Source organism: Mixophyes fleayi, chromosome 1, assembly GCF_038048845.1.
Source record: "Mixophyes fleayi isolate aMixFle1 chromosome 1, aMixFle1.hap1, whole genome shotgun sequence".
Lineage (NCBI taxonomy): Eukaryota > Metazoa > Chordata > Amphibia > Anura > Limnodynastidae > Mixophyes > Mixophyes fleayi.
The window spans coordinates 201,880,850-201,898,267 of record NC_134402.1 but is presented as its reverse complement, the minus strand read 5'-3'; the positions used below and the strand labels follow the sequence as shown (position 1 = coordinate 201,898,267).

At 40.3% G+C, this 17,418-nt stretch overlaps 1 protein-coding gene across 1 annotated transcript in view; it reads right to left on the bottom strand.

Annotated features, from left to right (window-relative positions):
* The window catches only part of LOC142148180 (phospholipid-transporting ATPase IK-like), a 460,892-nt gene that overhangs the window by 195,802 nt on the left and 247,672 nt on the right, over positions 1-17,418 (bottom strand). Inside the window, exons 13-16 of the mRNA XM_075204771.1 lie at positions 16,183-16,391; positions 15,524-15,555; positions 2,424-2,583; positions 1,709-1,897 (exon numbers count right to left, since the gene is read on the bottom strand). Coding sequence (XP_075060872.1) covers positions 1,709-1,897; positions 2,424-2,583; positions 15,524-15,555; positions 16,183-16,391 — 590 coding nt within the window. The remainder of the gene's footprint in view (positions 1-1,708; positions 1,898-2,423; positions 2,584-15,523; positions 15,556-16,182; positions 16,392-17,418) is intronic.

Sequence of the window (17,418 nt, the reverse complement as noted above, 5' to 3'; positions counted from 1 at the left end):
TATTTCTTGAGTGACTGACACAATGGGAGAAGGGTGGAGGAATGCCCATATGGGGGGCTGAATGCAGAATAATATTGCTTCCACTAATAACTAGGAATAAGTCATTTGCAAGTATAAAGCCATTAAAACCACCAAAAGCCAGTTGTAACTGGAGAAGAGGAGCTAGGTACAGTGTTATAGCAGGCAAACCTTTGTTAGGGATGTGTTTAAGAGAGCCAATAAGAGGTCAAGAAACCCAGACTGCTCACAAATGATTCAGTTCTACATAGTTTACAATCAGGGCAGTAAACCATATAATACTGCTCCATTTGAACACGCCCCTCATAGGAGTGATTGGTCAGCAGAAGAGATGAGCTAATTGGAGGATCTGGGGATAGACCTCCTAGTTCCAACTGGAATACTCTCACTATATAAAGCTATTGAACTTAGCATCAGGTCATTCCTCTTTCAAAGTCTGAGTGACAAAACAAGATGTGGCTTGGCACAAATTCCAAGAGTGATTCTGACTAAAATCTCCAGAGTACCTCTCCTGAATCTCAGTGTTACTGTTGGACTTATAATCTTTCTATTTTTAAATTTGCAGTAATAAAGTTTAATGCTATGTGAAGCTCCACTTTTTACACTTTCTGCATTCTTATTGAACCTGTGAGGTTTCAGGTAATTTAAAGGGGATGTCTTGGTGTGCAAAGGAAATATTTATATTTTCTTGCTGAAGTTACTCATGACTGAATCTACAGCAGACTGTAATTATTTTTTTTACATAGGTAGATATATGTTATATTATATCTCCTGTTTTTTTTTCCCCATGAACATTTTTTTTGTAGGGTAGTCAGGGCTAATGGGGATCAATAGTTCCATTATTTTAAAAAGTTCCAACCTGAAAAAAATAATTAGATGATGGTGTTATTCTTTCTGTTAACAGGAAGTAATGGAGTTACAAGTGCTGCTGCAAGCAATATTTATCGCCACACGTCATAAAATGGCTCCCCATACTTGAGGCGTCTAAGGGGAGATATGATTACTATGTACAAATACATTAGGGGTCAATACAGAGAGCTTTTATGGGAACTTTTTACCCCAAGGACCATACACAGGACACGTGGTCATCCCCTAAGGTTAGAGGAGAGGAAATTTCACAACCAGCAAAGGAAGGGGTTCTTTACAGTAAGGGCAGTCAAGATATGGAATTCATTTTCAGGGAAGGTTGTGATGGCAGATTCAATAGATATGTTTAAGAAAGGGTTAGACAAATTTTTAGCGGAAAGGTGTATCCAGGCATACGACTGTTAATTTAAAATGAAGGATAGTAGTGGATATAGGGTAAAAATAGGACTGCAATATTGAGTCTGAGGGGATTTTCACATTTGAAACAGATTAGGTTGCTTACTCTAGATTCATTTCAAATATAAGTACAGGATCGCAGGAGATCCAAAATAGGTTGAACTTGATGGACTGGTGTCTTTTTTCAACCTCATCAACTATGTTACTATGTTACTATGTTACTATGTTACTTTTGCAACAGGTAACACAATTAATAGATTTGGTGAATCAAAACCAAGTAATATCTTAATAAAAATCTTTATCATACAAAATGTTTTCGTATTTTGTTCTTCAACCTGCATATCACATAAACTATCACATTTTATGTTTGTAGAATGTTCTGCATCTCATCACACATTCTGGCACTGTAAGTATTGACTGTGCTTACCTAAAATGGACATCCTCTTGCGAACACTATTAAAGTCCATCAGTGACAAGATGTTGTATGTTTTTTCTGTACCAAGTTCACTGATTGTGATAGACTCCTGAGTGCGGGAAAGAAAAACATAACCAAAATTTCTGGCAGCAGTGACTAAGGCTTCTTCATCAGGAGAAGCAGCTTTGTATACTAAGACTCCTGTAAAAAAAGAACAAAAACAATTTTAATAAATTATAGTAGAATTGTCCAGACTAATTGTCTTCCTTATTCCTGTAGGATGTACACATTAATTATAATTACAAAAAATACATCCCGGCAGTGTGTGCCTATAATTGCGTGTCAAGGTTATGGTGATCAACACTTTGCTCCTATTAATACAAAGCGGTCGTTAAGTCATGGCATTCCTTGATTTCTAGAAGTAAATATTCTACTCTAACTATGAAGGATAGAAACAACACGTTTTTGGCGGAACTTCTTGTTTAAAATGTCATGTTTTTTGTGCTTATCCTCTGAGACTGATATTACAATAAATAAAAAATAACATTTGAATAAAGACAGGATTCAGTAGAGAAAAGAAAAAGGTAATTAATGGGTGTGGGGAACTTCAATCTGCAGCTGCCACATAAAGCATGTTTACAGACACACTAGAAGTTGCATGTACCTAGGAGAAGAACAATTTTGTTGTTGTATAACTGAAGGTTATTATCACGTAGCAGTCACTTACCATCCTGTTTGCTATCTATCATAACCGTATGGCAAAGAGCTATTGCTCTGAAGAAATCATGAAGCAAAGGATTTTCGTTCTTGCAAAATTCTTCCATCAGGGATGTATCATAAAACCGGAATGTTAGGTCGGCATACTTGTTCCAAGCAAAGCTCACCTCCTATAAGAGAAATATTACAAACACACCCAAGTTGTAGGTTTCTCTATAACACATCTCCATGTAAAAACATAAAAACATTTTCCACATAAAGAAACTGGTTCATCAGCAAAAAGTTTAAATAAAATGCTATGTAGGCAAAATAATAAGAATGCTGTTGTTGTTTTTTTTATTAATGATTGAATTACTTACATTTTGCATGTCAAAATTTTAATTAATTTGGTAAAATATGGATGAAAGAGGGTAAGTTTGGTCTAGCACTTGCATTTCTGTATGGTTTATTTTTTTCAACCAATAACCCTGCCACATTCAGAAGCTTTTACAAGTTTTTGTGACACATAAGTTTCAAAGGGAAACACTGTTATACTGTCACACAGGAGTGCTCATAGCACATTAGTTGTGAGAACAGTGCCTGTAATAATGCGGTAGTCACATAGACCCACCAAATCAGCTGGGTAAACTCCACTGTGATCACCAATAAGCAGAAATCTGCAGCACCCTATTTTCTAAGTCCTCTCCATGAATGTTATATAGAATAGGATGTCTAGAGTTCCTCAAATGCTTAATCAATGTAATCTCCCCCTCCGATACTGCTTCCACCACTTCACTCTCCCTCGGGGTCTCTCCGTGGGGGTCTCTCCTTGACATTTGTAACTTCTCCAATTCTGTCTTCTCTCTCTCTGACCACAATCTCCTTTCCTTTAGCCTCTCTTTACCCTTTGTCCCCATCTCCCACCCAAAGGTGCTCGTACGCTGTATCCCATTAACAGCATTGACCCCATCATCTTTGCGTCCTCCCTCGAAAACCTACTCACTCCCATTTCTTTACTATCATGCTCCAACACTGCTGTTTCTCTTTACAACTTCACACTCTCTGTTGCCCTTGATATTGCAGCAGCAGCCACCCCCCCCTTTGTCTCCGCCAATATAATCCCCAATTCTGGCACTCCCCTCTTACTCGTCTTCTCCAAAAGTGCTCCCTCTCCTCTGAACACCAATGCAGCAAATCCCGCTCAATTGCTGATTTCATCGACTTTAAATTCATCCTTTCCTTCTACTTATCTTACCTTACTTACCTGTTCAATAAACTCTGACTGCTCTTAGTTACCATTAATTCTCTACTGTATCCTCCCCCACCTCCTTCCCCCTTCTCCATCACCGCTTTTGACTTTGCCACCTACTTCAAAGACAAAATTGACTCTATCCACAATGATATCTGTTCTCTTCAGACTTGCCTCCCCCTCCTGTCGCCTCTATCACTCACTTTGCCATCTTTGGCACCTACCATCCTGTAACTGTGTCTAATATCCTCTCTCTGCTCTACTCCTCTTCTTCTACAACTTGTCCTCTTGACCCTGTCCCCTCTAAGCTTCTCCGCTCCCTCTCTTCTAATGTTTGTTGTCACCTTGCTCACCTCTTTAACCTCTCTCTCTCCACTGATATTCTCCCCTCAGCCTTCAAACATGTTCTCATCTCCCCTATTCTCAAGAAGCCCTCCCTTGATACATCCTCTCTCTCTAACTATCGCCCCATATCTCTGCTTCCATTTGCTTTGTAAATTCTCGAACAACTTGTCTTCAATTTTCTGACCACTTTCTCTCTTTCCACTCTCTTTTTGACCCTCTCCAGTCTGGCTTCTGTCCCTTTCAATCAACTGAAACTGCCCTCACTAAAGTAACAAACAATTTACTCTCAGCTAAATTAAAGGTAATTTCTCCCTTCCCATACTCCTCAACCTCTCTGCTGCTTTTGACACAGTCAACCATTCCCTTCTCCTTCTCACTCTTCACTCCCTAGGATATTGCAAAATAGCTCTCTCCTGGTTTGCCTACTACCTCTCTGGCCACTCTTTCAGCATGTTTGCTTCCAATTCTTTCTTCCGCTCTTCCTCTTTCTATTGGAATCCCTCATGGCTCTCTCCTTCACCCCCTGCTCTTTTCTCACTACTCCACCTCTCTCGCTGAACTTATTCAATCATTTGGCTTCCAATACCACCTCTATGCTGATGGAACGCAAATGTCTCTTTCCTCCCCTGACCTCTCTCCTGCCTTTCTAACTCAGATATCTAGCTATTGCTCTGCTGTAAATACCTGGATGTCACAGCACTCCCTGAAACTCAACATCTCCAAATCCGAGCTCATCATCTTTCTTCCTACCAAAGTTGCTATCCCTCCCAATATCTCCCTCTTGGTTGACAACATCAAATTTTCTCCTGTCACCCAATCCTGCTGCTTTGGAGTCACCATTGACTCAGTTTTACCCTTCATATAAGGTCCCTCACCAAATCCTGCCACTTCCTCCTCCATATCATCACTGTCAGGATGAGAGCATAAATCTGATATGATGAAATAGAATATTAAATGTCAGGGCCCAAATAAAATATTGCATTAATACATAGAAGTGAACCTGATTTTCAACTCAGATAAATGTTTGCCCAAATGTTTTTATAAAAGAACCAATTAGCACAGTAGGAGGCAATTAGGCTGAGGAGACCTGTTTAAGATATGCAGATCACAGACATCCATTATTTTGATCATGTATCCCACTTCCTAATTGACTTCCTTTCAATAGGTAGTGTAAACACAAAGAACCACTAAATGTAAATGAGAGAGCCATATGCCTAGGTGAGAATCTTGAAGACAAAGGCCACATTTGAAAGCTTATACAGGTATATAGAAATATGGGCTTCAAAGGAAAATGTCTTCATAGTTCATATTTTGGTGCTACTGCATACCAGGGAGCAGAAATCACACCAGGATTGTGAATGACAGGTACTGGCAGTATCCAGAAACAGCTAGAATCACATATCTTTGCAAAAGGTATGTCACATTGTCATAATTCCTTCATGTTTGATATTTAAATGTGCTGGAGATTATGACCGGTTTATTGAAGGGGGAGTTATGTATCTGGGATATATCTGTGAAAAATTACCCAAAGGTCAAAACTTTGGGAATGTTTGTGAGAAAACTATAATGACACCCAGGGGACATCTATGCCCCCCTATTAGCATTAAGACACCTGTGACAGGATGAACCACCTATGCCACCCTGTCTGTTGTTGCTTGGAACCGGCTCGGCTTACTTTTCCACCGTTCCCTTTCGTTATCCCAAAAGCTCCCGCTTGCCGCAGTAGGAGGGGCTTATATTGCTGCCACCACTGAGCTCCTTTTATGGCACTCAGAACCACGTTCCTTCTGGGTCACTGACGCTGCTATGTACCTCGTTGCTGGTGTACCTGGGCAGGTAACTCCAGACCTCTTACTATGGATCCGGGTTGCTGTGAGTGGATCCCCCCTGGCCTATCACACTAACCAGGCTGCATGGGTAGCAGGCAGAGCGGTGGTACTGGAAAAGCTTGGGTCCAAACCTCAGACACAGCCGGAGAACGGATTAGATTTGGGTCTAATCTGTAGATCACAGGAATACAGTGATATTAAAGATGTTTCCAAGCAGACCTTTGAAGCAAGATGGTTTATTTTCTCTCACCCTAGTTGAAGGTACCAGGGTGATCAGGTCAGATGAAGTCAGAAGAATGATACATTACATGCTCACACAGCTTATCTTTTATACAGTTCTGACAAAGGCTATTTTTAGAATCAGGATGTAACCCGGTTTACCAAAACATTGATTTACATACATTGCAAAGCCACTAATATTTATACTTGGCTATGAAATTCTTAAAAACCTTGCTGTGAATTTCCTGGATCTTATTTCAGAGACAGGAGACTCACTAGCAAGTCGAAAAGTCTGGCTGGTATGAATACTTCAGACAGTCGCCGAATACACATTTCCACAGAACAACAAAAGGACCTACAACAAGCTACTTTCTCAAACCACAATACATCAAAGGCTTGGTAAACACAGGTTCATTGTATCAGATATATACATCAGAAATAGGCATATCCTATGGCAAGGTTAGACAAGAGACTAATTTCTTCCCCTGGTCTCAGAAATAACGATTACCTATCTCACAATATAAATAATATCAAAAAATAAATGCACATGCAATTACATAAATAAGTGTCCTGCGGTATTTGCTTTAAATAAATTTTTACCAAAAGTTATTTAATAGTGATCCAGTCACAACGCCCTTGTGAAGAACGTCCCATTTCATTTTGCTTAAAAAACATGTTTTGGGAAGGGGTAAGTTGTCAGATTCCTTGGGATCAATCTAATTGAAGGACTGCCCATCTTTTCTGCCTACCACCAGGCATACAGATTATGATAAGTAAGTTATGCACTGTACTTTCATCCCATTTATTTTTATAACTGTTTGTAATTTTTTACTTGTATGTCAAATCTTTATCTAACTGGTTTTTTTTATTCTCTGTAAGCATTGTACTTTTTGTATATTAAATCTAATAATTTAATAGTTCTGTCCCTATTGTTTTAAAAAGAATTCATTGCCTGTTTATAAGAAACAGATTGCTTGGCTGAATTAACTCTTTAGAAACCAGTTTGTGAAGGGTTAACTGTTTAGCCACCAGAGCACAGAGTGTGCGCAATTGGGTGATTAAGTCATAGAATTGCTACGGGCCTTATTTGTAGCTGGTGGCAGTTGCTGAGAGGTATGAAGCGTGTGTCTGTGTTGGGAAGGGACCAGCAAAATCTGTAGCCTTAGAGGAAGAGGTGAGTGTGAGATTTGGGCTGGAATCCTGTGTGTTCCCTTACAGCAAGCTTCCAATTCACAAGTGCGCAGAGGGCGGTTTGTCACCGATAAAGGGGTTCAGAAGCGGTTTCCTGACAAAATAGAGGTGATATATTGTATGACTGTTGAAATATATGATAAAATATCTAATCAGGGAGTAGCTAGATGGGCTTATCCCTGACAATCACAAATATCTGTCCCTTCCTCTCTCAGGAAGCAATCAAAATCCCAGTCCATTCGCTCATCATTTCTCGTCTCGATTACTGCAACCTACTCTTCACTGGCCTTCCTGACTCACACTTTTCTGATCTTCAATCGATACAGAATGCTGCAGCTAGGCTCATCTTCCTCTCTCACCGCACCTCTTCTACTTCAGTTCAAGCTCCTTACCCTCACTTACAAAGCCCTTACCAACACTTACATCTCTGACCTTATCTCGAGACATAGCAACCCAGCGACTCCGCTCTACGTCTGACCTCTCCCTCAACTCACCTTCCATTAACTCCTCCTATGCTTGCCTCCAAGACTTCTGCCATGCTGCCCCCATTCTTTGGAACTCCTTAACCCTTCTCACTCAACTCTCCCTCAACCTTCAGTCCTTGAACCACTCACTCAAAACCCACCTTTTCACATTCTCTTCCTTGCCTGCCTTCCCCAGTTGGTCCTACTGTCTCCCACCACCATCGAAAATGTAAGCTCTTGTGGGCAGGGTCCTCTCTACCTATTGTCCCATGTCTGTCTGATGTCTAATTCCCTCATAAGTCCTGTCATGTACTTCTCTGCACTCTGCATGAGTCCCCATAGCATTACTCACATTCATCTGTCCTACTTATGTGTATTACCTCATCTATTTGTAACTTGCTCTGGAAGTCTTAGAAATAAATAAATAAATAATAATAATAGGTGAAACTGAACTTTATTTACGGTGAGTAATATAGTGCAAAGTCTTTGTTGTCATCTTAGCTTATTGTAGCAGAAACTTACACATCTGAGCTACACAGGTAAATAAAGGTTATAGTTCTTAGCTACAGTCCATCACCTCTGTAATAGCATTCACCAAGTGATTATCTCAGAGGGGAGCAAGATGTGCAACTCAATGTTATTGACCCCAAGTATTTAGTCAAAATCCTCTGGAAAAGCAGAGCAACCACAGTTCATATCCATACTGGTTATGGTTTTAGTGGCAGCTAGATCAGTATACAAGAACTCTGTCACATAATATTATTGGTATGGTGAGCCCCACCATTACCTGTCTATAGCTGCTGGTGATAAGAGGAGGAGCATAGCCAACTTTGGGCAGCTAATTTAAAGTTGCCCAGACTACAGAATGTAACTAATTCAGCAACTGAATGCACAGGACCAATCAGGTGCTGTATTAGTTATACACTTTCCATCCATAGCACATAACACTATGGATAGATCTACTTATGCCAGAACTAATGGAGAGGAATAGATAACAGCTGTAACCTGGTGGATGGGGGAATTGCATAAAAGAATGAAAAGTTTGTTTAAAACAACACTGTGGTTTTACTCCTTATTATTTTTATGTAGTTGTGTGACTAAACAAATGTATTGCTAAACTTATTCTGTGACTTGTAACATTGCGTGCTCTTTGAAAGATGTTTAAATATTTATAAATATTTCTTACACTTATTTTTGAATATTTTAATTTTTTAACCGCAAAAAGGCGTACAATATTTATTTTTGTTTGTTTACCATTAATAGAAACAACATGTGTTTAAATTAAATAAAAATAAGCTTAGATGTCAAGTGAAGAGCCTCATTGGTACTGGTACTACCAAACAGAGGGGCTCTCCCACATCTATGGAAACCCTGGTTATTATTACGTAAAATAACTTTCCAAAGGAAGAGTGGTGACACTATGTAGAAAATTGTGCATGAGTAAATGAACTGCTTGGAACCACTAGTTATGGTGTTCAGTGGGACCATTTTATTATTTGAAGTAAGGAGCCCACTAATACACTTTCTACTATTGAATTCTGGATAGAAGAGACCCTAAAAAGTATCTGTTTCTGATGCCTGGTCTCCAAAGAAATATGAGACAAGTTGCTTAAAAGAGAAGAACCTCCTCTTTCAATTTAGTGAAATAAAAATGTAAAAAATACTAATCTGAACAAAAGCTTAACAGACAAAACCATTATAAAACACTAATATTAGGGCAAGTACTACATTAGAACATAAAAAGTATCCCAAATTTTAGAAGACCTCTACAAAATGTAATACAGTGCTCATACAATGAGATTTTGTCACTCACCGGACTGTGAGTGCCATTTCTCCTGTGTTCAGGAACCGTGGCCGTCCGCCATCCTGAGGGTCTGCGCATGTGCAGCCCTTATGAAACCTTCAGTACCTGTTGCTTGCAATTGATTGGATGATCAGGCAACCCTCCCTATTTAAACCACCTGTGATCATTACCTGGTTGCCTGATCTTGGAGTCTCATTCCCCATGAGCCTCTGAAGGTGTTCCTGTGTTTTCTCGTGTATTCAGCTCCAGCTGATTCCTGTCTACTACGATTGTGGTTTCCAGATCACTTCAACTCTCCTGTGTTCATCGTGTCTGCACTCAGCTGATTCCTATCGGCGACTGCTGCCGGATTCCAGTCCGCTTCAACTCTCCTGTGTTCAGCGTGTCTGCTCTCCGCTGCCTCCGTTACTACTGCCGGTTTCCAGACCGTCGCAACTCTCCTGTGTTCATCGTGTCAGCTCAGCTGATTCCTATCTGCTACTGCTGCCGGATTCCAGACCGTCTCTACTCTCCTGTGTTCAGCGTGTCTCCCCTCCGCTGCCTTCGCTACTACTGCCGGTTTCCAGACCGCCTCTACTCTCCTGTGTTCAGCGTGCCTTCCCTCCGCTGCCTCCGCTACTACTGCCGGATACCAGACAGCCTCAACTTTCACGTGTTCATCATGTTTCCAGTTTTACTTACTACTGCTTCCTGAGTATTGCTCCGTTGATTACCGGTTACCTTCCGTGCGCTGCACCAACCTGATTACCGCTTCCATCCTCCAGTGGTCTCTCCTCCTGCCGGCGTTCTGCCGTTCAGGTATCCCTGCACGTCTCCTTGACAGCCTGCTCTCCTGAACCGCGGTATGCATACTTTCCATTGACTTTGCTATTGTATTGCATATCCGTCTGGACTGTGTTGTGTTCATCTCCGGAGTCTTCCATCTACTGAAGCTATTGTTACTATTGACTGTGTTTCCTATTACCTGGATCTCTATAGTGACTTTGTATACTTCAAGCAGCGCTTGTCAGTTATTATTGTATTGTGGTTATCATCGTGGGATCAAGTTCCGTGTGCCCCGTGTATACTCTGCATTCCATTCATCTCCTCGTGCCCCTCCTCACATATATATAGCAGTGGTACAACTTGCTGAACACAGACCACTGACTCCTGTTTCCCATTGGCACCAGTTTCAAGTATCCTCTCACATAAGCAGTGGTACAACTTGCTGTACGCAGACCACTGATTTTTCCGTTACCTACTTGCACCTGGAATCCATTCCTTCACTATAGACAGTGGTACAACTTGCTATACGCAGACCACTGACTTTCACTACCTCCTCTCTACTCCTGAACATTCCTCCTCACTATAGCAGTGGTACAACTTGCTGTACGCAGACCACTGACTCTCCTCACGTTTACTTGTCCATCTGGTTCCTCGTGTACATACATCTAGTCATTACCAGTTGCTGCTAGTCATAGACTTTCCTTGAGCATTCTCTCACCATCTGCTGATTCTCCTGTTCCGTTGTCACCCTGCTACCAGAGGACCATAGTACCAGCTATATTACTCTGGTAAGAACATCATCTGGTGATATCCTGGGCAAAGACTCCTAGTGCCCGTGACAGATTTGCACCAACATATTTTTGTATTGGGTAGCTTGAAAAACTTATACATACTTATAGAAGACAAGTGATACCTTAGTGTTTTGCAAAAGGGCACAGAACTCCATTAATGTAACAAGTTCCACTGACAATCTAGTTCCTCTGCTCAGAGCAGTTCACTCAAACAGAATATAAATCCACTAAGGCACATTTATGTCCTGTGGCAGGAGGAGGTTAATAAAATATTTTATTTAAAAAATCTCCTCTTGTCTACATTTTTTCTATGCCTAGTCAAATGTCTATCTTAATCATATATTTTTTTAAATGTGCAGCTGTTGTCTATACAGCGGAAGCAGACATTCATCATCATCACCATTTATTTATATAGTGCCACTAATTCCGCAGCGCTGTACAGAGAACTCACTCACATCAGTCCCTGCCCCATTGGAGCTTACAGTCTAAATTCCATAGCACACACACACACACACACACACACAGACTAGGGTCAATTTTTGTTAGCAGCCAATGCACCTACCAGTATGTTTTTGGAGTGTGGGAGGAAACTGGAGCACCCAGAGGAAACCCACGCAAACACGGGGAGAACATACAAACTCCTCACAGATAAGGCCATGCATGGGAATTGAACTCATGACCCCAGTGCTGTAAGGCAGATGTGCTAACCACTAACCACTATGCCACCGTGCTGCCCCTGACATTGGGTGAAGCAATATTTATGACCACTGGTCACAGCTCATAAATTGCAGACATAAAGTCCCCAAGACATGTCACTAGTTCCTATTATTATTATGAAAATACTGTGTATTAAAATAAAATGACTGTACCCACTGTGTATAGTATTGTGCTCCTGCCACCACAAATCATACAATTCTACAATGACTAACAGATAGATTAATCTGCTGCTACTCTATCAGTAAAAGACCTGTCATACATTGGAAACAAAGAGAACAAGAAAGTGCATCTAGTGTAGTATACTTTATAAAGTTGAATAAATACCGCTTTCATACTGCCGCCCCGGCAATATCCCGGGTTTTTCAAGCCGGGTTTTTGCCGGGGCTCGGAGTGTCCCAGCTCAGAAACACCATTCATACTGCACCTCGGACCCGGGAATTTCCCGGGTTGACCCCATTTATACTGCACGAGTCTGTGCCCTGGCAATTTGTGGGAGTCATCACCAGAGCAGTTTTCATTAGCTGAAAAATGGTGATACACAATATAATAATACAATAATGAATAAAGGATACCTCCAATTGGCTTATATATTTAGTCGTACTAGTCTAGGAGGGCTTTCTGAAAGGCATAAGGAGACTGGGAAACATATATTTAAGGGAAGGTTGTAGGAGCTTTTAAAGCTAGGCATTGCATATTTCAATGATTACCCCAAAAGACTAGACTTCTAGATGGAAAATTAATAGCCTCTTTTTGGCAAGCATAAAATGAATGAGAAATGCCTAATTCCAAATCCTCCAGAGACAGGCAGACAGCCAATCAGCTTGTTTTCTGTGCAAACCGGGTTGAAAAACCCGGGTTGCACCATTCATAGTGCAGGCAACCCAGGTCCGACCCGTGAATTACCCCTCGATAAATCCCGGGTTGAAGACCCGGGTTTTTAGACCCGGGATTTTTGACTTGTACCATTCATACTGCACCAAGACCTGGGTCGTTTGAGCTCGCCCCGGCAAAAACCCAGGATTTTGGTGCAGTATGAATGGGGTATTAAGATACATATCTGAAATAAAATCCCTTATAGAGATTGGTAGCTTCAGTAGGGTTCTTCTGCTATATAGAAGGTTACATCCCCTACTTTGGTATAGAACAAGACACAGTCTGGCAATCCCCACTAATTATTTAATGTTTGGGAGGAAATAGGTTTAATTATTACCACCCTCTACACAACTAACACGAGACAACAACCCTCTGACCAACATAGTTGTTTGAATGAGCATACAGCAAACTAAATACTTTAACCTTTGAATTCTAGCTGGACAAATATTTAATATGATGTAGCACTTACCCTTGTGTATCAAACGAGTGTCCCATAGATTGTAAGCTTGCAAGCAGGGCCATCTTACCTCTCTCTCTGTATGTATTACCCAGTATTGTTTTATTACTGTTCGTTCCCAATTGTAAAGCGCTACGGAATCTGCTGGCGCTTTTTCAACATGGTTTTCTTTTTATCACTCTCCCATAAAGCTCAGATTTGTAGAGTGTCTGGGATATTGTTGTCCTATGGACACTCTCTGTCATGGAAGTCTCTTGGTTGACTCCCTAACAATTGCTAATCTTGGATGCTGAGATTTGGAGCACTACCTATTCTAGACAAATTCTCAGTTCTGTTATATTATCTTCATTCTTTACAACATATATATATATATATATATATATATATATATATATATATATATATATATATATATATTAGGGGTGTGCACCGGTCACTTTTTCACTTTTTGGGTTTTGATTAGCTTTAGGTTTTGGGTTCTGATTGGTGTTGCCAAAACACCCCACTCAAGGTTTTGGTTCTGATTTAGGGTTTTGGGTTCTGATTTTTTTTTTAAAAAGTGCTAAAATCCATATTTTTGTTTTTTTTTCACTCCTACACTATTATTAACTTCAATAACATTTATTTCCACTCATTTTCAGTCTATTCTGAACACCTCACACCTCACAATATTGTTTTTAGGCCAAAAGGTTGCACAGAGGTAGCTGGATGTCTAAGCTAAGCGACACAAGTGGGCGGCACAAACACGTGGCCCATCTAGGAGTGGCACTGCAGTGGCAGACAGGATGGCAGTTTCAAAAGCTAGGCCCCAAAGAGCACATAATGCCCAAAAAATATGTGCAAGATGGAATTGTCCTTGGGCCCTCCCACCCACCCTTATGTTGGTGAAATAGGACATGCGCACTTTAACAATTTTTGACTGCAGGAACAGTGAACGTAGTTAAATATTGCAGTACTAATTTTTTTTGACTGCAGGAACAGTGAACGTAGTTAAATATTGCAGTACTAAATTTTTTTATACTGCAGGAACAGTGAACGTTGTTATATATCGCAGTAGTATTTTTTTTATACTGCAGGAACATTGAACGTAGTTAGATATTGCAATAGAAATTCCTTTTTACTGAAGGAACAGTTAACGTAGTTAGATATTGCAGTACTAATTTTTTTTATACTGCAGGAACAGTGAACATAGTTATATATTGCAGTAGTATTTTTTTTATACTGCAGGAACAGTGAACGTAGTTATATATTGCAGTACTAATTCTTTTATACTGCAGGAACAGTGATCGTAGTTAAATGTTGCAGTACTAATATTTTTATACTGCAGGAACAGTGAACATAGTTATATATTGCAGTAGTATTTTTTTTATACTGCAGGAACAGTGAACGTAGTTATATATTGCAGTAGAAATTCCTTTTTACTGCAGGAACAGTGAACGTAGTTAGATATTGCAGTAGAAATTCCTTTTTACTGCAGGAACAGTGAACGTAGTTAGACATTGCAGTAGAAATTCCTTTTTACTGCAGGAACAGTGAACGTAGTTAGATATTGCAGTACTAATTTTTTTATACTGCAGGAACAGTGAACGTAGTTATATATTGCAGTAGTATTTTTTTATACTGCAGGAACAGTGAACGTAGTTAAATATTGCAGTACTAATTCTTTTATATTGCAGGAACAGTGAAAGTAGTTAGATATTGCAGTACTAATTTTTTTATACTGCAGGAACAGTGAACGTAGTTATATATTGCAGTAGTATTTTTTTTATACTGCAGGAACAGTGAACGTAGTTAGATATTGCAGTAGAAATTCCTTTTTACTGCAGGAACAGTGAACGTAGTTATTGCAGTACTAATTTTTTTATACTTTTTTTTATAATTGTTTTATAATTTTTTTTATAATTTTTTTATAATTTTTTATAATTTTTTTATACCAATGGACTTAGCAGGACAGAGCACAGGACACAGCACCACTGGACTCAGCAGGACAGAGCACTGGACAAAGCACCACTGGACTCAGCAGGACAGAGCACAGGACACAGCACCACTGGACTCAGCAGGACAGAGCACAGGACAAAGCACCACTGGACTCAGCAGGACAGAGCACAGGACACAGCACCACTAACAAAACCCAACCTTCCGCTTCCCTGATCAATGCCCGAGTGAAGATGGCGGCGGCAAGCAGGGAATTTATAGAATCCGAGTATCGCGAGGTCTGACGGCGGGATTTGGACTCATAGCCTCGTTTTCAGTTTTTCTCAGCGGCGGAAATACCCGAACAGTGCTCGGATCGCCCTCGGATCCGCACTGTTCGGGTGGGCTCGGATTGCGATAATCCGAGTCCGCTCATCGCTAATATATATATACTGTCAATCAACATTGAATATAGATAAACACTTTATATAGGCGCTAATCAATCAACATTACCTGATGTTGTTCCTCATTGTCTGAAGTAGTGCCTGGAATATATAATTAAATCACTGAGTTATAATATGCTGCATTCTGTCTAGTTTTATATAGCCATACAGGAAGGATGGACTAGTGCCAGGGGGGTGTTATTTCTGAAACCCTGTCATAGGTGTGGTTTACTTGTTTAGGACGGACAAATCTGCAGTTCTTTTGTCAAGTTTAAAAATGATTTTAGGTTTATAAAAGATATTTTAGAAATCTAAAAAAAAGGCAGTATGATGAGAGTAGAAATAAAGAGACTAGAATCACATCTGAAGTGGTAGTTCAAATCCACATCTCGAGCCTCTCGAGTCATTAAGGAGAGCAAAGCATAAAAAGGAGTAACTTTGCACCTGGGCAAAACCATGTTGCATTGGAGGGGGAGGTACATTTAAAATGTGGGAATAGATTTATAATTGGGATAGGGCTTGTCATAAATCAACTTTAAATTTCAGTGTAAAAATAAAGCTATCAAGTATTTATGTGCTAGATGATAAAATGGACAGTATTTTAACTTATGTGCAAAATAATAAACTAATTTGTACCCCTTGCATTGTAACATGGTGTTTCCCAGAGAACATTTGCTCTTTTTTTTGCCTTATTTTCCTTAATGACAGGCCCCTATAAGAAGAACTTACCAAAAACTCTGTGTCCAATGCAGCACTTTTTGAAAGTCATGACATTCTGGGTGAGTGTGCCTGTCTTGTCTGTGAAGATATAATCTATCTGTCCCAACATATCACAGAGACTACTGGCTCTAGCCTGCGCTGGTGAGTCTGATTCTGAGTAGTACATTTCCAAGTCTTGGTTAATAAAGTAGTTGTGAATCACGTGAATTAAGTCCATCCTACAGAATAATATAGAAAAGAAAAACTGCAATGCACATTGAGATAAATATTGTCCTAGAACAAAAATAAAAGGTGGAAGTCACATACTTCTCAGAATTGGCATTTTTCCCAAAAAAACCAGAAAACATCATTCAGCCCTAAAATAGCAAAAGGGAAGTTTGCGTAGAAATATACAAATTATACTTTTATTGCATTTTTGTGCCTTGTACATGCCTCTACCCACAAAAGCACCATGCAGAAATTGATTTGTGACTGGATTCTATATATACTGTATATATATCTTATATGTATATACAGTATATACAGCGTTGAACTGGCCCAGCAGGGTCCCGTGGAGATCCCCAGTGGGCCCCACTGCCCGATGACCCCTTTTGCTAAGAGCGAGGCCGGAATGCGATGACCAGGGCTCCCACAGAGAAAGATGTGTAGGAGCAGCCTGTGCTGCTCGGTAATGCAGATGAGTTTCCTGCTCATGCAGGAACCACTCACTCAGGGCCGTAACGAGGGTGGTGCGGGCGGTGCCATCGCCCAGGGCACAAAGCCAAGGGGTCGCAGCAGCCGCCCGCTACCTGCCTTCAGCCCTTAAGTTCCGCTTAAGGGCTGAGGAGAGAGAGAGAGATTTTAACTTACCAAAGTTTGATGCTTCAGCCGTTAAGTTCCGCCGTGGAACGCATGTGCGCTCCACTGACAGGAAGTTCGACATTTGGAACGCAATGTCGAACTTCCTGTCACTGGAACGCACATGCGTTCCACGGCAAAACTTAATGGCTGAAGTATCAAACTCTGGTAAGTTAAAATCTCTCTCTCTCTCCTCCTCCTACCCTTTATTTATGATGGTAGAGATTGTCTAGTTTCAGATTTTTTTTTACACATAAAAAAGTGTTAGTAAATTTGTATTAATTTAGCGGTATTTTTTTCAAGGATTAATCTTAAGTTATATATTAAAACAAAACACTGCTTATGACTTTTTGTGATTTTTATTTTCTATGATAGTGCACACATGTGGATACTTTCTCTATATGCATA